This window comes from Haliotis cracherodii, unplaced genomic scaffold (genome assembly GCF_022045235.1).
Source record: "Haliotis cracherodii isolate W230 unplaced genomic scaffold, xgHalCrac1.p SCAF_5, whole genome shotgun sequence".
Classification (NCBI taxonomy): Eukaryota; Metazoa; Mollusca; class Gastropoda; order Lepetellida; family Haliotidae; genus Haliotis; species Haliotis cracherodii.
The window spans coordinates 56196657-56223090 of record NW_027266308.1 but is presented as its reverse complement, the minus strand read 5'-3'; the positions used below and the strand labels follow the sequence as shown (position 1 = coordinate 56223090).

The 26434-nt window shown below is 38.4% G+C and overlaps 1 protein-coding gene across 4 annotated transcripts in view; it reads right to left on the bottom strand.

The window, feature by feature from the left end:
• The window catches only part of LOC139441976 (serine/threonine-protein kinase D3-like), a 132220-nt gene that overhangs the window by 29818 nt on the left and 75968 nt on the right, over positions 1-26434 (bottom strand). For 3 of the 4 annotated variants that reach the window (XM_071222721.1, XM_071222723.1, XM_071222722.1), the window contains 2 exons: positions 16730-16813; positions 7010-7063 (listed from right to left, as the gene is read on the bottom strand). In XM_071222721.1, coding sequence (XP_071078822.1) covers positions 7010-7063; positions 16730-16813 — 138 coding nt within the window. The remainder of the gene's footprint in view (positions 1-7009; positions 7064-16729; positions 16814-26434) is intronic. The other variant, XM_071222724.1, reaches the window with a different exon arrangement.

Here is a 26434-nt window from a genome sequence, read left to right as displayed (position 1 = left end):
CATCAATCATCACTCCTAAAGATTTGCATTTCAAAGATGAAAAAAGAAAATACAATCTGAAACAATGCTTCACTGAATCTGTCGTTCACCTGTAAACTGGTTCAATAACTATTTCAACATTTCAAAATGTACAGAATCTCAAGGTTGTATTGACAAAACTGTCAACAAAAATGATGAAAAGAATTATCAATAACTGTCGAAATATTTATCTAGAAAGATAACACAAGATGGAGAACAGTCCATACTTTGTTTTTTGTTTACATTGCACTCAGCAATATTCCAGCTACATGACGGCAGTCTGTAAATAATTGAATCTGGACCAGACAATCCAGTGATTGACATCACGAGCATCGACCCACGCAATTGGGATACAATGACATGCATCAACCAAGTCAGTGAGCCTGACCACCCGATCCCATTAATCGCCTCTTAAGACAAGCATGGGTTGATGAAAACCAATTCTAACCCGGATCTTTACTAGTTGAGACCATACTATTGCTGGAACAGGCTTTGACTAGTTGAGTTCAGACATCAGTTGTTTAATAATGTGGCCATATCCCATTAACAGTTTTTAACATGTAGCACTTAAGTCATATAAGATACTACTTTCCTGAAGAGTATCAAACATCACCCAAACTAAAATGATGATTTTACTCAAATTTACAAATGATAAAAAAATAACATATACATGTGACACAAATAAAGAAAACTCATGTTAGCCTTAATACAAAGAACACATAATTCAAGTAATGACACAACTACACAAGTAAAGCAGACTGGATAACAAGATTAAAAGATTTGCTGGCAACACTAGCAGTGACCGGCAGTGTATGCTGTCAGGTATTGATGAGTATGCAGAGAGGTAAGGGAGCTGTAGTAGGTGAGCTGTAGTAGGTGAGCTGTAGCAAGAGCTGTTAGCTGGTCGTTAGTGCTTCACAAAAAAGCAAAAGGTAGTGTAGACAGTCAGTACCAGTAAACAACATCGACTGCTGCAATGTGTTAATACTGCCAAAGGAAATAATAAGTAAAAAGATGCTTTTATTGTTTCAGTATCATCATGAATGAAAGAGATGGTCAATGACATCTTGATATCTTATTTATTCATAACATGTGACCCTGAAACATGTGCCTGAAGTTTAGTTTTATAATATTGTGAATTCTTACTAAACCTATGGACCTGATAACATTCAACCTATTTCCCCTAAACGTTTGATAGTTGGTGGATGTTAGACTTGTTTGTTTCAGTCTTCTGTCCTCAGTCCTGGTAAATGAACTTTATACAAGAGGTGGGGCACTGCAATTAACTAAGACATTACATTTGTTGGTTGTTTTATGCCACACTCGGTAATATTGCAGCTATATGACGGCTGTCTGTAAATAATCGAGTCCGGACCTGACAATCCAGTGATTGATATCATGAGCATCGATATCATGACTCGGATTGGTTGACATGCATCAACCAAGTCAGCGAGCCTGACCACCCAATCCCGTTAGTCGCCTCTTACGACAAGTATAGTCGCTTTTTACGGCAAGCATGGGTTTCTGAAGACCTATTCCACCCTGGATCTTCATGGGTCCTAAGACATTACATTTTGCCTCCCTGAGTATGGCCAGGATATACCATATTTCCTCTATTTCATGCCCAGCATGAGCTGTTGACCCCGTGTCTATTATAGTTTGGCGTGTACCATATACACCTTAGTATAGTGCGCACCCAAGTATAATGTGCACCCCTCTCTAGCAGATTCAGTAACTTTGAAAAAACAAAATCCAATATTATGCGCAGAAAAAAATTCCAAAATTCAAAATGATTATAACCCTTAGCAAAGCAGCCGATCACTATTGCCTGTTATTATTTTTCACATGGAACCAGTTTGACCAGTCACAGTCGAGGCTACCACGCATGTGATTGCGTGTTGACATAGAATCGTCAAACTATAACAAATATGACTTTTAACAAGTCAAAGCATGGCATTAATGATATATGTATCCATTCTCTGTCGATTAAGGTTCATATCAAGGCATCAATAGCGGTAATCTGACCGTGGTTGCTGTTAATAACGTAGAGTTGTGCGATCTTCCTATTGCTTCACACACGATTTCGCCGAAATTAATTAAAACAATATTAAAAGGAATTTTTAATGAAATTTATGAAATAAGTTACAAACATAAGTCCAGATATACAAAGAACATTTTTTATAACCAGACAGTGTAATTACATGATAAATTTGTACTTCAGTATGGATTTGTTGACATGGTATTTCCAGTGCTACGTGCTCACGGTAATGTCTTTCTGTTGGGGGGAAAAACATCAAGACTCATTATGGCGTGAATAATGCGCAGCCCCTTCTACGCAGCACTTTTTGGGAAAAAAGTGTGCACTATACTCAAGTAAATACAGTATTCTGTTTAATGCTGACACATTGGCAACTCACTACCTTTCTGAATCCTAAATTATACAATCCATCATACTAAGGGTTCATGTGCAGGAACAGGAAAGGGAGTAATTATTACATGCTGTAAGTTCATGTGATGGAGATCATTAGTTTCATCAAATGATGGACCTGGCCTCAATTACAGACCCGACGTCTATTCATTGAAAATAACACCTGAAACGGCGCCAATTATAGACCTGCATGGACTGGACTATCGGCCTCTAATAGAGGAAATCTGGTACCCTGATTATGATCCTTGATTAATCAGCACCACACCTGTGTTCACCTGCCCTCCCTCATCCCACATCATGCTGACACACCGTGGTACAACTGAAATCCGTTCATACTTTTGTAATCCCCTACTACTGTTACAGGAGCTGATGCCTAAGAACAACTAATGATCAATTGTCCCTAAAACTCAGGTGTAAGAATATCAAACGGGAGACAGAGAAATACCGACTATGGTCCACAAAAGCAAATAGTCTGTGCTACCCGCAAATTATGTTCAAAACATGTAACATATTCATGTAAAAGGTCAAACACAACCCTCTTGTTTATTTTCATCTATGCTAAACATCCTTAAATTTTGGAAATACCTCCAGAAGAGAGCTTCTTGTCTTAGCTGGGACAGCTGTCGAAGCAGGGACACGGCCATGATAGGTTTATGCAGCTTCAAGAAAAGCTCTTATGGCAGTCGAAACTTTTGTCGAAAGTCGCTGAGATTTGTCCTAGCTAAGACAGCTTTGTGAATAGGCCGCCAGGACATTAGATAATTGAGTTTGGTTCTGTTGCTCAATATAAGTTCGCTACTTTGTAAAAGAAAACAATGCAGGATGTGATTTCAAGAAATTGTATGTTACATAGAGACATACAGTGCGTGGTGCATAACGTTTTTACTTTTTCCATGTGAATAGATTTGGGAATACGGGAACAATATAAGAAATTCAGAAAATAGTTATATAAATATTGGAAGTTATTTATATTTTATACAAGTTTCAAAGATTAGAAATATAAACAGGATACTTAAAGAGGAATAGAATGAGTCTGAATTTGAGTCCTTGATGACTTGTCTGATCGTACTTATTAGTTACTCAAGAACTTGTGTCAATGTTACTTGGTTCAAAGTGCCTGTGTTAAAGTTGCAACTTAACATTGGCCTGAGTTTAGAGCATGAAAATGCGAATTTCTCGAGGGTAAAAAATCACTGATATCGACTTCCTTATGCTTGAATATCACATACCCATGTATTCTCAGGAAAAAAGAAAATATGTAGAATTGGAGGAAATTAAAGAATATAGAGAAACCCTCAAGGCCCCCTGTGAAATTCAAAGCTCTTTTTCAGGAACATATTACTCAGTGTTTCAAAATTAGCACTTGTTTTTCACAAAATAACAAACTAATTTTGTCATACTTTAATTTTTTTTATCTGTTAGTGGTACCTACACATTATGTCAACTAGCGTCCGTCTACTTTTGCTTGTCATTTGAAGATGACACACTTCTAAGACACAGTTGAAAATGACGACAATGGACAGTGATTTATTGATTTTCAGACTTGATGAGAATGAAGGTGCCTACAATTTCAGGATGTATTACTTCCCTAGTTTGTTGAGGCATTGATGGGGATAGATACTACGTAATATACATGAAACAACAAATCATCTGCCTGTTGCACTGACGGTGACATCCATCATTTCTGTTGTTACTTGCAATGAAATAAGTACTGAAGTAGCAGGTATTGACTTTCCCACTGATTAACACGGATGGAACAGTACACTGGTGCATGTGACATCAGGCCTTGCTGCAGCTTTCAGGAAACATCATCGGTCATCCTTGCGACATCTTTAGTCAGTCTTATCCAATGTCTGCTTCTCTTAGTGTTATACATTGAGGTGGGAATAAACCTCATATGGAGTTTTCATCGACTTTTGAGACCTGTGAAGATCTGGAGTAGAATAGGTCTTCAGCAACTCCTGCCTGCCGTAATAGGTGACTATGCCTGTCATAAGAGGCGACTAACTAGATCGGATGGTCAGGCTCGCTGACTTGATTAATGTCATCAATCACTTTGAACAGATTTCAGTTATATCAGTGTGTCAGATACATATAGGAGGCTGGTCTCAGGGGATACAGATCATATCACAGTGTGTCAGATACATATAGGATGCTGGTCTCAGGGGATACAGATCGTATCACAGTTTGTCAGATACATATAGGATGCTGGTCTCAGGGGATACAGATCGTATCACAGTGTGTCAGATACATATAAGATGCTGGTCTCAGGGGATACAGATCGTATCACAGTGTGTCAGATACATATAGGATGCTGGTCTCAGGGGATACAGATCGTATCACAGTGTGTCAGATACATATAGGATGCTGGTCTCAGGGGATACAGATCGTATCACAGTTTGTCAGATACATATAGGATGCTGGTCTCAGGGGATACAGATCGTATCACAGTTTGTCAGATACATATAGGATGCTGGTCTCTGGGGATACAGGTCATATCACAGTGTGTCAGATACATATAGGAGGCTGGTCTCAGGGGATACAGATCATATCACAGTGTGTCAGATACATATAGGATGCTGGTCTCAGGGGATACAGATCGTATCACAGTTTGTCAGATACATATAGGATGCTGGTCTCAGGGGATACAGATCGTATCACAGTTTGTCAGATACATATAGGATGCTGGTCTCAGGGGATACAGATCGTATCACAGTTTGTCAGATACATATAGGATGCTGGTCTCAGGGGATACAGATCGTATCACAGTTTGTCAGATACATATAGGATGCTGGTCTCAGGGGATACAGATCGTATCACAGTTTGTCAGATACATATAGGATGCTGGTCTCAGGGGATACAGATCGTATCACAGTTTGTCAGATACATATAGGATGCTGGTCTCAGGGGATACAGATCGTATCACAGTTTGTCAGATACATATAGGATGCTGGTCTCAGGGGATACAGACCATGGGCATTTGTAACCTTGATGAAACCCACAGCCCTGGTATGGTGTTGCCAAACCAAGGAATATAATGGGGTCAAATCTATGATCCTTGCACTGCTAATTAGGGGCACAACTCTACCCAACATGTTGCAGCACCTAAGATCACTTGGCTACTGGTAATTATTATCAGTAACTAATAACTGCTGGCCCAAGTGACATACATGATATTTTGCTGGTTGACTGGTTTTCCATATAAGTCAACGCAGCACAAAACTCACTTGTACAGTGCTCCCTCGCTATTGCGCCCATCAATATAGCACTAACTCGGTTACAGCATGTGGTAATGCATGGCTCCCCAAATTTATGTACATATTTAATAAACACAAGTTTTGCAATGACATGATGTTTTTCTCCCATCACAAAGACATTACCAGCTGATCACTGCAAGTACGCAACACCAGAAATATCAACAACAAATCTGAACTGAAGTCTGCAATTTAATCCTTTTGTTACACTTGTTCAGTGTATCTGGACTTAAGTTTGAAACATTTTTTATTAAATTTATTAAAAATTTCATTCAATATAGATAACAATTACTTTGGCGAAATCGTGTGTGAAGTGATTGGTAGATTGCAAAACTCACCGTTATTTACATCAACCACGGTCAGATTACCGCTATTGATGCCTTGAAATTGACAGAGAATGGATACATAAATGCCATACTTTGACTCATTAAAAGTCATATTTATTGTAGTTTGACTGTAACATGTCAACAAAATTTTCGCTATTTCAAGCGCATGAGCCACAATGGAGACTGGTCAAATCATTCCATTCGTGAAAAATAATAGGAAATAGTGGTCAGGTGTACTAAAGTGCTTATGTTATGGTTGATATTATTTTTAATATATATAGTAAAGCTGCAAGTAAAAAAACATGATATTGGAATATATAACACCTGATAAAACAATAGTTTAAGATACAATTCTTCCGATCATTGCATTAAAATTCTTTAAAGTTATATTATTGGGTAACTTTTAACCGAATCACTGGTAGATTGGGATAAAACATGTGTACAGCTGATTGATGTTTCTGGTTTAGTTTATGAGACAATACACACGGTAATCATGATCTCTGCATATAAAACAATGCCTAGCAGAACAGGAAATACAATTTAAATGATAAACCATCATGTCTAATGATATTTCTTATCTCATTTTTTTTCAATATTTATTGACCAAGTTTGTTCGTTCCTGTATTCGTTGAAGGGATACTGCGTGTTTTTTTCTGAGATTAATATATGATAAATATATTAATCTTTTCTCAAACCCTGAAACAGGCAGCGTTGATCGTGTTAGGTAGGCAGACCAAGCACATAGTGTTGGTCATCCACCCTGTACGACTTGACTTTGGCTAAACCGCGTACATCTATAACGCTCATCAATTATATGGACCCCGAAGGTAGGGTTATGTAGCGAGGGATCACTGTTTTACTGTTAGGAAACAATACTGTGTAGAACAGATTAAGACAGGTGTTAATAGAGAACATTATTTGAATAGCATGACTACTAAAAGCATCTATGTTATTTCATATCTAACTACAGGTGATCAACCAACCTGGACTGCCAAACGTTTCAACATAGTCATCAATTCGGACTATTTGTTGTGTGTCTGCAGAGAAACAATGGCTATCAGACTACAGGATTTTGGGTGGATGGCATATTCATGGACTAAACCACGCTTCACAAACAAAGGCATGCATATTCATGGACCAAACCACCCTTAGGACTCAAAAGGTGTTCTGGTACATGAATATGCATTAATTTCGTTAAAAAGTCCTGTGATCAAACATGTTCTATCAGCAGTTGTGCAATTTCCATTCACAGGTGTCATGAGTTCCATCAACGTCTTACATCAAAGTCTTACATCAACGTCTTACATCAGCGCCTCCTGAAGCACCCACCATCTGTTTCATTGAGGATGTTTGTTGTTCAATGTTACACTCAATAATATTCAAGCTATATGACGGCTGCCTGGAAATTATCAAGTCTGACCAATAAATCCACTGACTGATATCATGAGCAACAATCCACACCATCCCCAAAGGGAGTACTCATCAAACATAAAATCCCAAATGCTATCTTATCCCCGCCACGGCCATCTGTTTCATCCAACTACTCTGTTCCTGCTTGTCATATACAAGGAAACCCTGCAAAAGATGACTCACACATTATTACTAGTGCCCACTCCTGTCGTATGAAATATGGTGATTATAACATGTTCAGTTGACCTACATACAGGACAAAGTGGACGTTGACTTGAATCAAACATGCTATGAAAGCCATTTATCCAGAGCCTAGCACCAAATGTCATTGATATCTCCAATAATCAGAGCTCCAAATAGTTTTTTCAGCCATTGAGTATTTACAGAAAAGTTCTCATTCACTTTTGGTATTGATATTTTGGGGGGGGGTATTTGATATACTTTTACTTCCTTGGAATGAGACTATTTTTAAACCAATAAGTGAACCTTATTAAAGCATAATTCTGCTTGAAATGCTGTATCATGTGATTTTTAGTAGCACCTGCTCGTGCGATGCCTCAAGGTCACGTACTGTGTGTGTTACAGTGATACAAGTCTAAGTTACAAAAAGCTGCATTTGTGCTCATCTCCATAATTGTTGGGTATTTACACACAGTGTCATATGCTTTGATTTTGAATAAAAATGAATTTGGTTCCGAGTGCGAAATCGGCGACACCGGAAGCGCTCGTTAAATCTCCAACATCATCATCATCAAAATTAGTTCTGGTAATTTATTTTGCGCTGTTTAAAATGCAAACACACAGCTTACCTGGAGCTCTGATAAACCCAATGTCTCATGTACAGCGATGAAACGTCACAGAGCAACAAGTGACCTGAAGGTTCACTAATGGCTGCCACTCATGCAAATATCAAGATTGCCAGGTCATAAACAGAGGTTAGCATGTTATCTGACAAGAAAATGCAAATATCCTCTTTGTTCTTTTATTGTCCCTAACTCTTAAGTAAACAAGGTTTCATTTTATTTTTAACGAATGTGCATTACGAAGTCATAATTTGAAAATTCTCTGACACATGATTTTATAACATGTTCATTAGCTATTAAATTAATCTTTTTTCTTAAAGCTAGTAATCCAATGCACTAAGCCTATAGTTATAACATTATTTTTCAGTTTCTGTAAATGTTTGCATATTTTGTCAATGTTATACATGAAATGTTTCAACTTGCTATATAGATACTCTTACCCAGTGATCAGGTATCTCAATCCTTTTACATTGACTGATACAGTGACCAAACTGTTCCCAAATACGTTTACCCATACATCAAACAGGTTTCTCAATCCTTTTTCAACGTGACTCGTACCCGAACATCCAGTGATTAATCCTACACTTACCCAGGGATAAATTCGTACCTTGATAATTTTACCCACAATTACATTGAGACCGTTATCATTTTACCAAGTGATGAAACTGGTATTTAATATAAAATACCTTAAAGTGATCAAATGGCCATCTTAATTCTGCTACACAGGATCAAACTGGTACCTGATTTCACTCACAAAAAGTTCAAACTTGTACCTCAAAACTCAACTCAACCAGTGATACAACTATTGTACTACTGCCCCAAAAGCATCGTTTTTGGTACTTTGATAAATTATTGATTTTCCATGCACATAAAACATTTGATATCTTAAGCAAGCATCACATAACATGTATCACAACTCTCAAGCTGAAGTTAAATCAACAAACAAAATCAATGTTTGAACATTCAAGCAGAAATAATGATGATAAACTTATCGACTTAAAACAAAATATCTAAAAGACAAAATATTTTGATAGACATTAACACAGAACACTGTAAAAGTACCTACATCATGTACACAGGAAACAAACAAATTATTTCAGTTTATTCTATTATTTATTATTTTTTAAATCATTTTTTATAACAAAAATTCTGTTGCAGTACACAGTTTGCATAGTATCCTGTTGTACAAAGAGATGACACAGAAGCGATATCACTGGAAAATGAAACCAAGGACTTGTGAACACACGGACCACCAGGCCACCCAACCACCCCTACCTACTGTTGCAAGTGCAACTACCAGTCTGTGAGCCAGACTACATGTTGTGTGAAACAATATATAAGATTCCATGCAAATACTTGTCTTCTAATTGGTATACCTCTCTACATCCATCACTAAGCCCCAGCCGTAACTCCAAGCACTGATAAAGCTGTGTGGTATGTGTGTATTACAGGGATTCCTTCACAAATGCAACTTAGTACTGCCCTAAATCTGTATTACAGTATTATGTGGGATTAATCATGAGAATAGAACTAGGGTTGCTTTGTTGAAGGAGCTCTGATAGAACCCTCTTGGAACACTGTCAGAACCCTGTTAGAACACTATCAGAACCCTGTTAGAACACTGTCAGAATCCTGTCAGAACCCTTTTAGAACACTGTCAGAATCCCATTTGAACACTGTCAGAACCCCATAAGAACACTGTCAGAACCCTTTTAGAACCCTGTTAGAACACTGTCAGAATCCCGTTAGAACACTGTCAGAACCCCAATAGAACACTGTCAGAACCCCAATAGAACACTGTCAGAACCCCAATAGAACACTGTCAGAACCCCAATAGAACACTGTCAGAACCACTGTCAGAACCCTGTTATTACTCAAGTCTAGTTGAAACTCCATCCTACAGCATATATGGAAATAGCATAGTCAGAAAATATGACCTCTTGTTAATTGATTTATAAATAAAGATGCTGAGAGAAACACTGTTCGGGATAAAATGTCATCAATTGTATCAGGGTAGAAAAATATCCATCTGAAAAATCTGGTAAATTTCAGACAGATTTTCATGCAAATGTTATTGCAATCATATGTAAAATATGTGTCAAACTATATAATCTAATATGATTTGAGTTTATATTTGAGTGATAAATACAGACACACAGTAGCATACCATAACATGAGACAACATATATAGAAAACATTCTTGAACATGAATTTAACAATTATTTTGCATCCAGTGTGTGACTTCAATTCTCACACCCTAGCACAGGTCCTGATTGTCATGGCAAATAGGATTCACTTGACACCTATATCTTTACGTGGTCAGGTGATAGAGAGTCTACCCGGAAAGCAGAAGGTCAGGGGTTCGAAACCCAGCCCTGTCATACCAAAAGACGTTAAAAATGGTACTTTTTGTTGCCTTGCCTGAGAGGCAAAAACTAGGACTGGTCGGCTTGAAGTCAGTATACTGTGTCTGAGAGGGGTATTCATGTCAAACAGTGGCATGGTATCTCATTGGGCTAGCACTATAAATAGGCATTAGTCCGAACCAGTACAGGCAGGGGGGGGGCACGCACGCACGTACATACGCATGCACGCACGCACGCACGCACGCGACGTTTTATCTAAGCTCACCTTTCATGCTGACATATTAAGGAGTGCTTACAGTGTAAGCCTTACACTATTTCCATACAGAAGACAAAGATCATTCAGTTTATCTGCAAAGTATCCGGATAGACCAAACACTTACTGGACTGTGTATGATTATTCTGCCTGTTTCTAATCTTATTACTCTCAAAGGGGTCCATTCTCAACAAATAGGTCTTAATCAACAGTATCAACAAGAATTTATATCAAAACATATGACACCTGAGGAATAGAACACTAAAATGAGTAACAGTTATAAAATAAAACAATATCCATGAAAACAAAAATCATACATCAGCTTCAGTGAAACATGATTTATCTTCATTTTTCTCAATTGATACATATAATAAACCCAAGAAAAAACTATCTACATCACACTTTATTTGAATGTAGGAAAAAGGTCCCATACATGGCCATATGGTTCCATTAATGTCTGTTCTTTGACCAAGTTAATGTTTTCTATGTTGATCCTGACAGTAATATATGAATACTCAGAGAACATTTACCCTGTGCTGTGCAGCCTACCAATCTTGATATTTAAAATATTCCCAATGGGCCAAATTAGATTCTTTTCTTTGGACAAAGCAATGATGTCTTACTACAAACCATCAACGATAAGTTCCTTCTTCTGATAGCATATTCCAAGGACGTACTATATCAGCTTCAGTTACTTTCAAGTATGTTATTCAATTCTTTCTTACTAAGGACTTGCAGTGTTAACTCACCCACAAGTAATATAGTACAGATTAACTTAAGCCTAGAACATGGGTTTGAAATTTGACCTCATTTTTATTTATTTTTAAATTAATATAATGTTGTGGAATAGTACCCCACTAAGAAACCTTGAACTACCTGAATACTACATATTTTGTGTGAATGAAGCAGGTCATAGGCAAGAAACAGAAGGGGGCATGGTCCAGCTTACCATAGTCCATTTCTGTTTAAGATATTAAGATAAAAAGAGAAACAAACAAATTGTGAAAATATGTTGAAGTTATGTTTTTACTCCAAAACCAATCACATGTGTAAAGTTCAATGCAAAAGCTTCAGACCTGCTTATTACTTGACAACAATAATAAAGGCTACTCAAATAATATAGAACATATTTAAAAGCAAATCAATATGTAAACTGTTTAAATCTATCAGCTACCAAAGTAAAAGTGCAAACGAAAAATAAAAGAAACAAAACACATGAAATAACAAATAACACTGTCTCTGATAGCAATGTCCTTCTTTGTGTTTTAGGGGTCTACTTGAGACAAACACTTGGAAGCATAGGAATACAAGGTACAGAAGCTCACCTATATTACTTAAAACAAGACAAAGGCTGGGGGATATGCAAAACTAGCCGTTACGTCTTCACTGCCCACTTCAATGACACAGTCATCTTCTGAGTGAGTGGGTTGGGTTTAACGCCGCTTTTAACAGTATTCCAGTTATATTGCGGCGTGTCAGCTTAATGTGGGAGGCAAGCCCAAAGTGATGCAGGTCCCAGAAGTTTACCACTTCGGTGAAACCCATGAGCACGGGTATGGTGCTGACAAACCTAGAAACATAATCGGGGCGAACCGGGATTCAAACCCACAATTATAGGTTTCTGGCGTGCCCAAGGGACGCAACTCTGCACAGCGAATCGCAGTGCCTTAGACGACTGGGCCACATGTGTCCCCGTCATCTTCTGATCTCTGATCTTTTGGTAATAATTGTTTTGTGAATGGCATCAATATTATGCTTCCTACCAGAGCCACAAAGCATTGTTTTCAAATACATAGTTTCCTCCTATAGCAACATTGTCATAAGAAATCTTTGTTGACAGCTGTCTGTTGTACGATTCCAATCACTAACAAAAACTTTTCAACATCACGGAAAGTTTAAGCTATTCTACCAATTAGGAGTCACGTAATTGTATCTCTTGAAAATCATCATAAAAATATCACACACAAAATAATAAGCAAACAAACAGCTTATGACCCATGTAAATTTTTAATTCATGATTGCACATACTTAATGATAATGAAGTGTTGCACTTGCCCTTCCGTTGAATTGACTTCTCTGAAAGTCATCGTCACCAGAATGTATGCAAAACCCCAGCAAATACTGATAAGGTTTGCAAGGTTTTATTGTGCTTCAAATCCAAAAGTAGGAATATATGTGTGTATATCTTCATTTGTGACAGCTGCAACATGTAGAAAACTTCCTTAACTAATGACCTTCAAATGTCTTACAACCATACATTTAGGGGCTATTCTGCACATCAAGTCAGGGTGTCTATTGTATAAAATGCTATCAATACTGTGTGATATATATATCTATTATGTACTGCATTAATCATGTTTTTGTTTATGTTGCTGCTGAGATTCTTATGTTGCAAGAATTTGTTGAAAACTTCCTTCCCTCAGGTTAATAAGTCCTTCATCTTAATACATGAGGGAGAGAGAACTCGGCACCATGAGATGGAAATATTGACTGACATCTGCATGTTCTTAACAGTTATAAACAAGATGTCATCACTTTTATCAGAAGAGATTATGTTTCTAGGTTTGTCAGCACCATACCCGTGCTCGTGGGTAGGTGTTTAACGTCTGAGACCTGCATCACTTCGAGCTTTCCTCCCACTTTAAGCTGACACACCGCGATATAACTGTTATACTGTTAAAAGCGGCGTTAAACCCAACTCACTCACTCACTTTATCAGAAGAGTATAATTATCAACTTTTAGTTTTACAGTTGGTTACAAAATCCTTTTCCTTAATAAGCTTTACTACAATCAGTGAAAAAGGTAAGTAATTGTTTTGACGGTCACTGTTTTCAACACCCATAACATCTTCCTCCATCATTTGCATGTGATTTCAGAAAAAACTGCCTTTTTTTAGCTTTTGATAAAACACATCTTTAAACAATGTAGAATAGCTCGTATCTAAATATGTCTGTCAATGAAAGGTATTTGGTATGTTGTTTAACGCCACACTCAACAGTATTCCAGCTGTATGATGGCAGCCTATAAATAATCAAATCTGGACCACACAATCCAGTGATTGATATTGAGAACAACAGTCCCACCTTCGGGGATGATGACACATACTCAAGTCACCCAGTCTGACCAACAGATCAATTTTTTAAATATCTATTCATAGTTCTTATTTTTGGTTTGAGAAAGTGTTAATGACAAACATATCTTTTCAAACGTGGTCAACAAAAATATTGTAAAACAGGTTTTAATATCGCCATGGCAACAATGAGCAACATTTTTGGTATTGTTTGACTGATCATGTGTTTTTCACTTTTTATAACCACCAGGAGTTTGGTGCCTCTCTGGCCAGTCTTGAGATGAGCTGTAAATATACAATCACAGTCTGACCAAACTGTTCATCTATCATAACAAAACGTAATATACACAATCTGTATTACTTGTCACTTCCTGGGTCGAGTACACTGCAATCACTAATTAAAACTTGTCAATCTCCTATGAATGCCTCACTTTTTCTTGTCCTTGAAAGGGAATGATTTTACAACCCAAATAGTGCACACATCATAAACAAAATAAATGTAATTATCCATTAACAGTTGTCACTGAGGGAATCGGGTATGATTGTCTAGAACATTGAATAGATATGATTGTGTTGAACAGAAAATGATCAGTTAACACTGTACAAATATATATGTCAAAAAGAAGACTTTTTATATCGCTTCAAAGGAAAAGAAGAGAAAGCTTGCTAGCATAGATACCAAAAACATTACTATATGAAAATATAAGTACATATTACACACATTGTTCATAAACGCATTGGCTTGAAATACAATGAGATAGGGCCTAGCCAGGGTGATAATGACTATGGATATCCATAACAGTCATTTAAATGTGATATGTTAGTTATTATTAGTCATGAAACTGACAAGGCTGGTCGCCCTGGTTAAACAGAGCCTCGCGGTCGTTAACACTACAGTTCATTGTGATATTCCTGTTCAGCACACATAGTCAATAGTTTCTGGTAGAAACTGAATCTAGAATCTAGTGTGTGGTGTGGTGTGGTGTGGTGTGGTGTGGTGTGTGGTGGTGTGTGGTGTGGTGTGGTGTGGTGTGGTGTGGTGTGGTGTGGTGTGTGTGTGTGTGTGTGTGTGTTGTGGTGTGGTGTGGTGTGGTGTGGTGTGGTGTGGTGTGGTGTGTGTGTGTGTGTGTGTGTGTGTGTGTGGTGTGGTGTGGTGTGGTGTGGTGTGGTGTGTGTGTGTGTGTGTGTGTGTGTGTGTGTGTGTGTTCCCATTTGGATATATTTTTCAAATTTACCTATTTACATGTAAGTATTAAAGTTAACATTCCAGCCTTCACTGTCCCCGACACACATGTATTTAGTCTTCCCATTTGACTTGGATTCCTTTCCACTGAAATCTGTACGGCTTGCTTTGCACAAGGGACATAACTCTCACCATCTCACATCTCTCACAGGTATGTTTATGTAAGATGAAGCGGATGGGTTTGGCCAAAACGAGAAAGGCATAATTGAAATCACTTCCTTCTTTCCCAACCATTCAGTTTATCCATGAATGGTGAGGTTGTTGATGGTATTCTAGCAGCGCAGCAATCAAATGTACTGAAGCATGGTGACATTGTCGTAACATTTAAGAAGTGACATCAATTTTTTTTTTTTTTTTTATGGAGGAATAAACGGAAAAAGCTCGTACACTGTATAATTCCAGATATTAATAAATTAGTCAGCAAATCATTTTGTGGACAACGAAACAAAATCAGTGACATCAATCAGCGCATTAATGCAACACAAGCCCCACCCACTGTATTATCAAGAAACAATGTGGCCAATTGTTTTTTAGGTTTTGGGAATAAGAATGCAACAAAAATTGCTATGGATTCACTTGCAATAAATTTATGACGTCTTCCAGAAAAATCCTTGTAGTGTACTCTTATTGCAAAGACTTCCTGACAATGTCATACAGCGCCAAAATTGTCTATTGAATAGACACGACTTTATCAACAACTAAAATATGAAAACCTTACTTCATTGTAAGCGTATCTCATGAAAGATATACATCTAAAATGTTCACTCGATTTGATAATCTCAGTGGATCATGGGAAATGTTGATCAAGTTCTGTGCTAATGGATGACAAACAAATTAGCTGTACATAAGCTCAGATTGACAATGTCAAATGAGCTACAAAATGTTTTCTGATTATAGTGTTGACAAAGGATAAGGCATTGTTTATAGATAAGGTATAACGTTTTCCCAATGACTGTGTTCATATGGCAGTGTGTATACATTGCAAAGTACTGTTGATTTGTGTAGGACAAACCATGTCTCCGAGGGATGACTACAGATTGTAAACCCTCACATGAGAGTTTACAGTCTCTAGTAATCTCGAGGAGACATGGTTTGTCCAACCTATAAACCGACTCATCGCATAGACAATGTTTTTAATTAAATAACTGTAATAAAAACTCTCAAATGTATAACCTGTATTGGAGATTAAATATCGCCTGCAGTCGTAAACTCGGTTCAATAAAACCGGTGACCTCAGCACGTGGGTTTCGCAACGGTGCAAAATCTGCACGTGCGTCTTGCAATGGCACAAAATCTGCACGTGCATCTCGTAGGCTGTTCGTATTTTTGGTTCTATCAAGGGTTTACAATGATTGTAAGCCCTCCTGCGAGGTGTTACAATCGTTGTAATACCTCCACAATTTCAAAAACTCCATATCGAGTTACACAAACAGCCAGTAGGTTTATAAATCATGGTATACCACAGTATTCACAGTAACATGGAACATGTTTCCTTAGGGTAGCATTGATAAAGCATTGTGTAGACACAGTATCGTCTGTGCTCCATGTAATACTTACCCATAGCTATCCTGTATGGCAGCTCACCAGCACAGTCATTCGGCACCAATGGAGCACACTTCCGATGACAGTTGAACTTGCAATCTGAAAGGAAAGATATTTTCATCAAAGGCACATTAGATGATGATTTATACCCAGCTTTTATAATACCCTCATAGGAGGAAAATATTTAGTATCTTGTTTTACAAAGAACCATTGCAACAAAACCAAAACATATCATGAATAATTGTTTGTTTGTTTGTTGTTCAACGCCGCACTCAGCAATATTTTAGCAATATGACGGCGGTGTGTAAATTATCGAGTCTGGACCAGACAATCCAGTGATTGACATCATGAGCATTGATCCACGCAATTGGGATCGATGACATGCATCAACCAAGTCAGCAAGCCTGATCACACGATCCCTTTAGTCGCCTCTTAGGACAAGCTTAGTCGCTTTTTACGGCAGGCATGGGTTGCAGAAGATCTATTCTACCCCGGATCTTCATGGGCTACATATCGTGAATATTTTATCATCTTACGTACTTTTGCTTTCATTTGGAAATGTACCTCAAATTAACACTGACATCATATTTAAACATATTGCTGCCTTTAGGTGTATTGATAAAGACAATCCATGAAACAAGGTGAGGTGAGGTGAGGTGAGGTTTAACGTCACATCGATTATTGCACTTAAAAAGCGACTTCCACGCATGTGTGTGTGTGTGGGGGGGGGGGGGGGGACTGCTTGAACTAGACCTGACTGATGCCGATTTATAGTGCTAGCCCACTGAGATACCATGTGCAGTTTAACATGGATACCCCACTCGGACAAAGTATACTGACTCCGAGCCAACCAGTCCTTGTATTAGCCCCTTCATGCCAAGCGCCAGACAGGGTAACAACAAGTACCATCTTTAAACGTCTTTTGGTATGATGCGGCTGGGGATTGAACCACGGACCTTCCGTTCTCCGGGCGGACACTCTACCTCTAGACCACGGAGGCGGTCCATGAAACAAGTACTCATACATGTATTTGTCCTTCAGTAAATCAGAGTATAATGTTATTTGTTATGGTGTCTTTAGTTGCCCAATGTTTTTCTGCTAACCTAATATGCACCATATACAGCAACTAAAGACACCATAACGAATTTATTATGCTGAAAAGTTTACACCATCTGGTATCCATATTGCACATGTCATGTCAATATGAAAACTTAAAGATGCTAAGGCTCAAAGGGAGACTACTCTTCAAACCTCAGAGGCCAAACCTTGTTGATAATTTTAATTTTATATAATCTATATTAAAGTCACAAACGTGATCCAAAAAACCCATTAACGTCCTTGCATATCAAAATTATTGATATTAAAATACGAAACAGTGTCAAATAACGAATTTCTGTACCAGAATTTTCGTATATGTCAAATATGTGAGGTGGGTGTTGGAAAATCCAAAATGTCTGTTACTGATGGTATACGGTCTCATATTAGGTCAGTCACAACTATCTTGGATTTTTACTGGCAGTATACGGACTCATATGGGGTAAGTAGTTCTGCACTCTGATTGGTCAATATCACTTTGAGGCATAATGATATTCGTTATGGTGTCTTTAGCTGCCGTATATGGTGTCATATTAGGTTAGCAGAAAAATATTGGTCAAATAGTCTTACAGCAAACCTGTCAAAACAAATTCAACATGTCTGCCTGATGATCAGCAGTATTCAATAACAAAATCATTAAGAGAAGATTTGATTTCGGTTCCATTACCATGACAAAATGGATGCAATTTATTGATTTTCAAACATCATCAAATTGACAACACTTAAACAACTATCCTCACTGTAAAATCAAGGCTTGGGATAGATACAGTTAAGCATCCTAATAACAATACACATTTCTACAAGCATCCACTTCGTAGTTAAATAAGAAATGATCAACTGTTCTCCGGCAATACAGAACAGACAAGTTGACACACAAACAGACAAACATTACAGGTTACTGGAAACTATTTCAGTTTAAAAAGAAAGCCTTTGAAAATTTCTCCTTCAAGCTGGTTCCATGAGTAAAGTAATATATTATTCAGGGCCTCATCATTCATACATGACTACTTTGACAAAACGTGTTCACAGAGAGACAATACCAGCCCAACTCTTCAGAATAATCTGAATGTCTGTTCTCTGTGATCATTGAAGCTGAGTTATAAATGTCAAGTTAGTTCAGTGTGACTATAACCTTTACATAAACATAAATAGTAGAAAAATAGCCGAGTGGTCCTCGACTGCGAGGAAAACAAGTTGACATAATTGAAGACTAAGAGTGACAGGCCGCTTGCTTTGTTGAAAATTAGAAGTTACATATTGCATTTCCATTTTCTTTCTTTGTCAGCCTTCTCCTCAAAGGATGTACCCTCGTCACTGTGGTGCCAAACGTACCGCACTAATTACAAGCCATTGTAATTGATGAGGTAGGGCATTGACTTTCATTGCCACCGGCTGATAGTTTTGTCTGGGTTCAAAGATGCTATGTAAGAAGCATGTCATTGACAGAAAAATCAAAAGAAAGACATCTCTTGTTGGTTCGATGTGTGAAGGATTTTTCTTGTATATAGTGAGTGAGTATGTATTTACGCCGCTTTTAGCAATATTCCAGCAATATCATGACGGGGGACACCAGAAATGGGCTTCACACATTGTACCCATGTCGGGAATCGAACCCGTGTCTTCAGTGTGACGAGCGAACGCTTTAACCACTGGGCTACCCGACCGCCCCTTCTTGTATATAATTGCCTCTGTCACATATATATGAACTTGGTCCTACAAACAATAAAAGTAACATACCAAAAGCTTTGTCTGTGTTCTACTTCAAATACAATCTGTATTATTGTAAGCATTGCAATAACCTCAGCGAGTTCATGGATGCAAGTGACAGACTGTTGCTTTATGCAGCAGTCACACAATAATGTATCACAATGGCCTGCAAGTACTAGAGTCTGGACCAGAACAAGGAGTCATGGAGGTGAGCTGATGGGGTTTAATGTTGGGTTCACAATTATACAGTGACGAGCATGCATGGGTGTCTGTCCATCTGTCTGTTTGGCTGTCTCTCTGTCTGCCTGAGTATGTGTGGCTGCTTGTACTAGTCCAGACTAATGCCTGCTGTATAGTTGGTTGGTTGGTTGTTTTTTTGTTTAACGCCGCACTCCGCAATATTCCAGCTATATGACGGCGGTCTGTAAATAATCGAGTCTGGACCAGACAATCCAGTGATTAATATCATGAGCATCGATCCACGCAATTGGGATCGATGACATGCACCAACCAAGTCAGCGAGCCTGACCACCTGATCTTGTTAGTTGCCTCTTACGACAAGCATAATCACCTTTTACGGCAAGCATGGGTTGCTGAAGACCTATTCTACCCCGGAATCTTCGCGGGTCTGCTGTATAGTACTCGCCAAAAGTGACACATTGGTGCAGTATAAAAATACCCGACTCATGTGACCAGTTTTCTCCTTAAAGCCAAGCACCAGGCAGGGTACCATTTTGTTTTGTATGACACAGCCAGGGTCGAATCACTGATAGGGCAGCTCCTGGAATATCCTCGATTATTCAGCGAATCACATCTCCATTCCATTATGATAAATACCCTGAACTAGGGCTGGGACAGGTAACTCGTACCCACGAGAAGGACCCACGTACCCACAGGACTACCTGGACCCGTGGTTAGTCATGTGATAATGGTTAAATGAAAATAACAATAAAATTCCATGGTTCCACTAGTACAAGTCGCTAATGTTCGCATTTCATTCTGACTACGGGCACATTCCTTCTGACTTTTATATGTTTGAGTAAAGACAAAACTTCAGTCAACTTCAGTGTAAACACAATCAGATCGGTTTATACTATATCTAAACACTTTTTGCCAGGGCTCCAGTATAATGATTCCCAATTGAACATATTGTGCCCAACTTATGACCTACAGCAGGTACCCGGGTAGGGGCGGGTAATAGGGGGACGGGTACCCGGGTAGGGGCGGGTAATGGGGGGGCAGGTACCCGGGTAGGGGCGGGTAATAGGGGGGCGGGTACCCGGGTAATAAATTTGGACTAGTCCCAGCCCTACCCTGGACCCATTCACCACCAAATCTTCATTTGAGTCTCATTTGTGTTGACTTACAAAAGCAATCAACTCAAATCATTCCATATATAGGCAGCAACATTGTCACAAGTAGCTGACTCATGTTATTATGGACTGCCTCCGTGGTCTAATGGTAGAGCGTCCGCCCGGACGGTATCTCAGTGTGCTAGCACTTTAAATCGGTCCGGACTAGTACAAGCAGCCACACACACACACATACACGTGCATGCACGTCTCTATATAAGTGCAAAAATCTTGGACGCGACATTAAACCCCATTTCACCTCATCTCATGTTATTATGTACCATTTTAACTACAACTTGGAACACCCGAAGACCAATACCCCATCTTAACACATAAGAAAGTATCTTTTCAAGATGTTGATTCTGATTCATAGTTTCCTCTTCCATCTGAAACATATCAAGGGCTTTGTCAAGGCTGAGTTCAACCCTACCAGCCACAGAAATTCTGTTCTAGGTTAGCGATACGGGAGATGGGAACGGTGACGATCTCCAACAAAGCTTTGTTGGGGTATGGGTCCTGGGTATGTTAAGATATGAATAAATTTGATGATTGAGGATATAATAGCTAAGAACAACTATGAGATGAAGATTTATGAAGATCAAAAACTGTTTTCTGATCTTGCAACTTCAATTGGCCTTTTTTTCTTGTCCTCAGTTGTAAGCTCATGCTGACAAACAAAAGATGCATGTAAATGAGTGAGTATGGTTTTACTCCACTTTTAGCAATATTCCAGCAATATCACGGCGGGGGACACCGGAAATGGGCTTCACACATTGTACCCATGTCGGGAATCGAACCCGGGCCTTTGGCGTGACGAGTGAACGCTTTAACCACTAGGCTAGCCGACCGCCCTAAAAGATGCATGTCCTTATCACCTTACACTCACAGTCATGTCACAGTTACATGACAGAGGCTGTGTGAGTGAGATATTGGAGCACTGAAGTTGTCAGTTTATTCAGATGTTGGAGTATCAAGGTGCCTGTTTACACAGGTGCTGGAGTACTAAGGTGTCAGGTTACTGAGATGTTGGATTACAAAGGTGTCAGTTTACACAGATGTTGGAGTACTAAATTTATTAATATTGTCAGGTGTTGGAGTACTATGGTGTCAGTTTATTCAGATGTTAGAGTTCTAAGGTGTCAGTTTATTCAGATGTTGGGGTACTAATGTCTTCAGTTTATTCAGATGTTGGGGGTACTAAGGTGTCTGTGTTTTCGGACGTTGACCAGTGAAGATCCGTGATAGAATAGGTCTCAGCAACCCATGGTTGCCATAAAAGGCGACTATGCTTGTCGTAAGAGCAACTAACGGGATCAGGTGGTCAGGCTTGCTGACTTGGTTGATGCATGTCATCAGAGATGTGGTTTGGACAAACACACCACTATGAACACAGTCAAAGTCAAACTTGTTGCCATGGAAACAGGAAAATGGTTAAATAGCAAAAGGCACCACCTCAGCCCTTGATTAATACATGTACCAGGTTTGGAGGAACAGTCTTTCACAGTCTTTAAGTTGTGCTCTGGAAATCACCACCCCATTTTGAAACTAAATCCAAATTGTTTCCATGAAAACCGAGAAATATGAATATGCAAAAAATCTGCAAATAGCAAAAGACACCACTTCAAGATCTGTCTGATATATCTGCCAAGTTATATTGAAAGTTATTGAACAGTTTTTCAGCTGTCCTCCGGAAATGAAATCGACCCCCTTTTGAGACTAAGTAAAAATTGTTTTCGTGGAAATTGAGAAAAATATATGCAAAAAATCCTTAAATTGCTAAAGGCACCACTACAGAATCATATATCTGCCAATTTGTGTTAAAAATATTGAATGGTTTTCGAGTTGTGCTCCGGCAACCAAATGATTAAGGATGGACAGACAGGCAGATGGATGGACGGACAGACGGATGGAGGATGGACGGATTGGCAAACAGATGAAGCGACGACTATATTCCCCCGCATTACTCGTATATCCCAGGTGGACAACAATATAAGACATGATCTACTTGTGTTTCTATCAAGAAATTCAGCAATTCACAAACATCCTACTGCAACTCAGCTCAGACTGTACGGAAACACAGAATAATTATTTTGTCTGCGACTTCCTGCATTGTGTCATAACAAACATGTCACCTCCTCCATGAGACACACCTATACCGAATGTTCACAACACAGCATAATTCCAGTTTCGGATAGGATTGTCAGACACCATCGTCAAGTCAAATTAGCTAGGGAGGGATTTCAGATGCACTGTTAAAAGCACAAAAAGACATAACCCAGGCCACACCATTTGAAAGACATTCATAAAGATGATGCAGAGAACAGCAAGTCTGTTTAAAGATTAATTGAGGGCACAGCTCGGTCAGCCTGACATGCAGTAGGTCAGTATTAAAGGGGAGGGAATATGTGCCACCATCAGTTGATCTAATGGACACAGGGTCACTCACAAGTGTGTCTTTGTTAACAAAACAGACGACAACAGTGATGGAGGAAGCATTGGCGAATGAAAAAAATTATGTATGTGACCTTGTTCGATATACATATAAATCCATATACATGACTCAGATAAAAATTCTTTGACTTCTTGAAACTATTGGATGATGGTTTTGTGTCAGTCTAATAAATAGAATATTGTGCATGACCTTGTTCGATATATAAATCCACATACTAATCTCTGATCAAAATTGATTGCCACTTCTTAGCCTATTCGAATAATACTGTTGTGTCAACCTTGGCATCCTGTCTAGGTCTTAAATCCAGTGCCGTTGTTGAACTGTAAATAGCATCTAATGAGACCTTGCATGAAGGTGACAACCCCACAAGAGGGCTGAACTCCTCAAGTGGGTGTGTTGTAACACTTGCCTGTGAAGCAAATCAGTGGACGTGTATGATATACACAAGGTCAAGTCTCGTCATTTAGAAGCAGGAAGATCATGAAGACATGAAACTCTGATGGATAATGACTTCTGTGTTATTGGTGACAATATTTCAGGGCTATTCCTTGCCCTTTCATCTGATGAATGGACAAGAAGTGGTCACTGATCATTTGAGGGACCCACGACAAATGTCTTTCAAGTCATCTAGTAAACATCATTTTCCCCAATTATATTCTGAAGTAAATTTAAAAACATTGAAAAACAAGGACAAAAGTGAGCGTGGCTCACTAATACCCTCGACCCGCCTAGTGTGTCAGTAGTTTCAAATTAAATAATGGATAGGGTTAGGGTTTGAAAAATTCATAAAAAAATGGAAAAGTAATAAAAACAATTTTTTTCTTTTGACTGCACCCTTCCATATGACACAGATTATATGTACTAACTTTGAGATGAATCCACTGAATAGTTTAAGAGAAATCGCTCGGACAAAGTTTTTGGGATGGACGGAAGGACGGACGGATGGACGGACGGAACCTTGGTATAATAACCCTCTTCTTTAAAGGGTGAGTGATTGAGTGAGTGAGTGAGTGAGTGAGTGAGTGAGTGAGTGAGTGAGTGTCTTCCACTCCAGGGTATCAATAAAGTCTGGGCTGTGTAAACTAGTGGTTGATAAAATGAGAAATTAACCATGCTCTCAACAGGGATTATCCTGGAAATTTTTACATATAAGAGAAAATCTCCCCTGGTACAAAAGCAATGAGATTTTTGGGCGTGTGATGAGATTTTGTTAATTTTCAGAGATATTTCATCTTCACACAGTGGATATTTGGTACTTGTGAGTCAAATAATGCTGCAAGTAATATTACCAGATTATATTAATATATCCTCAGATATCCTATTTTGGAACATTAATTATTCCACTGCGAATACATGTATTTATAAATATTAGTATTAGTATTAACAAAAAATGACATTTGACTTATATTTCTGTTTATTGTCTACTTTAGGAGAAATGACACTAATATCTATGTATTTCTGTTCATTGTCGACTTGATGGGGAGTTATTCGCAAGGACAATTATAGATCGTTTAGGAGGCATGTTTACCACCATCAGCTTTTCATTTCGTTGGCATGCAGGAGACAACAATCTGCAGTTATCAAATTTCAACAATGTGTGTTTAGATCGTAATTCAGTATATTTAGAGTGATGACATGAAATAGCGACTGTTGTAAATGGTATTACAGTTTGTTGGCAAAAAATATATCATTTACATTCAAGTGCTTTCATCAATTTCGCCGTCTTATTTCCGTCTGAAGTGTGTTCCATATCAGTGGCCGGGTCTCTGACCGTATCAAATGAAATCCTATCAATATGGACTTTTCAATTGATTTGAAGTGATAGTACATAATACAATGACTATTGCTCCAGGTTCACCCTCTTGTTTAATTAGCAACAATTAAGTCATTTATTTCACACAGAAGGCAGCGTGTTTGCCATGAGCAGCAGCCAGAAAATGTTTAGGAGTAACCGGAAGTTGAAAAGACTGTTGACATTCATGATGCTTAAGAATTACATTTCAATGATTAAGTCACAGTTTTCAATTTGTATGGACAAATTTGGAAGCAAAAGTATCGTAGCATATTCTAAAAAATCTAAATCCAACTTGCTGTTTGGCCACTAGAAATAGTTCAAAATTTGTATTTCACGCACGGTGGCCATTCTTGCATGAGGGTACGTTCATGAAAGTTCTTCCACTGGTGCCGTCACTGGCTAGGCATATGTCATCTAAAACACGATTTGCTTGTGTTTTGAAACTTTACCTGTTATTGCCTTATATTCTTTTGATTTCTGCACAGACACACATACATGTAGATCAACGTCTTAGATTTCTGCTAGGATTTAAGTCTTAAAAAATATGCTTAATGACTTGGAGTTGTAGAATACGGAAAAGGATTTTCGTGAGCTACCGAAGTGTTTAATTCGTTAAAACAAACACTCGTTTTGCCAATCGGGGATAAAAAAATGTTGCACACTCCACCATTGTCAGCTGATGCAAAGCTCCATGCAGTGATATAGGAATAGGTTATGCACACAGTAAGAGATAGCATGCAATGTTGCGAGTATGCAAATCGCTGTTTCGATTGATAAATTTTGACAATTGAATAAACAAGCGTGTAAGTTTTTTATTGACATTTTTAGGTACCGTAGATCAATTTATTCAAGCAATACAACATTTTTTATTTTTGTAGGTGAAAATGAGTGTTAATGGAGATAAATCTACTGAAAGATCTACACGATTTTCAATCGCGCTGATTGAATGTTGATGCGATATCTTCGACGACTATGCAAGAATATGGCGGAATCGCGGTCTAAGTCAATCTCTGTGTCAAACAATGTGACCACTTGAGACAAATTCTAGTCAAACATGTGACATGAGATATACATTCTGACCTAGAATCTCTATTCTGTTGCCGTGGAAACTATCAACAGGCACCAGTTCACCACTAGACCTATCTCTGCACCAAGTTTGGTGAAGAAATATTGTACGTTTTGAAAGATCTAATTCAGAAATAAGCACTACTGCCATTTCCAGTCAAAGTTGTTGCCATGGAAACTCAAAAAATGTTTTTGTAGAAAATCCCAAACTACCAAAAGGCACCAGTTCACCACTTGACCTATGGAAAGACGGA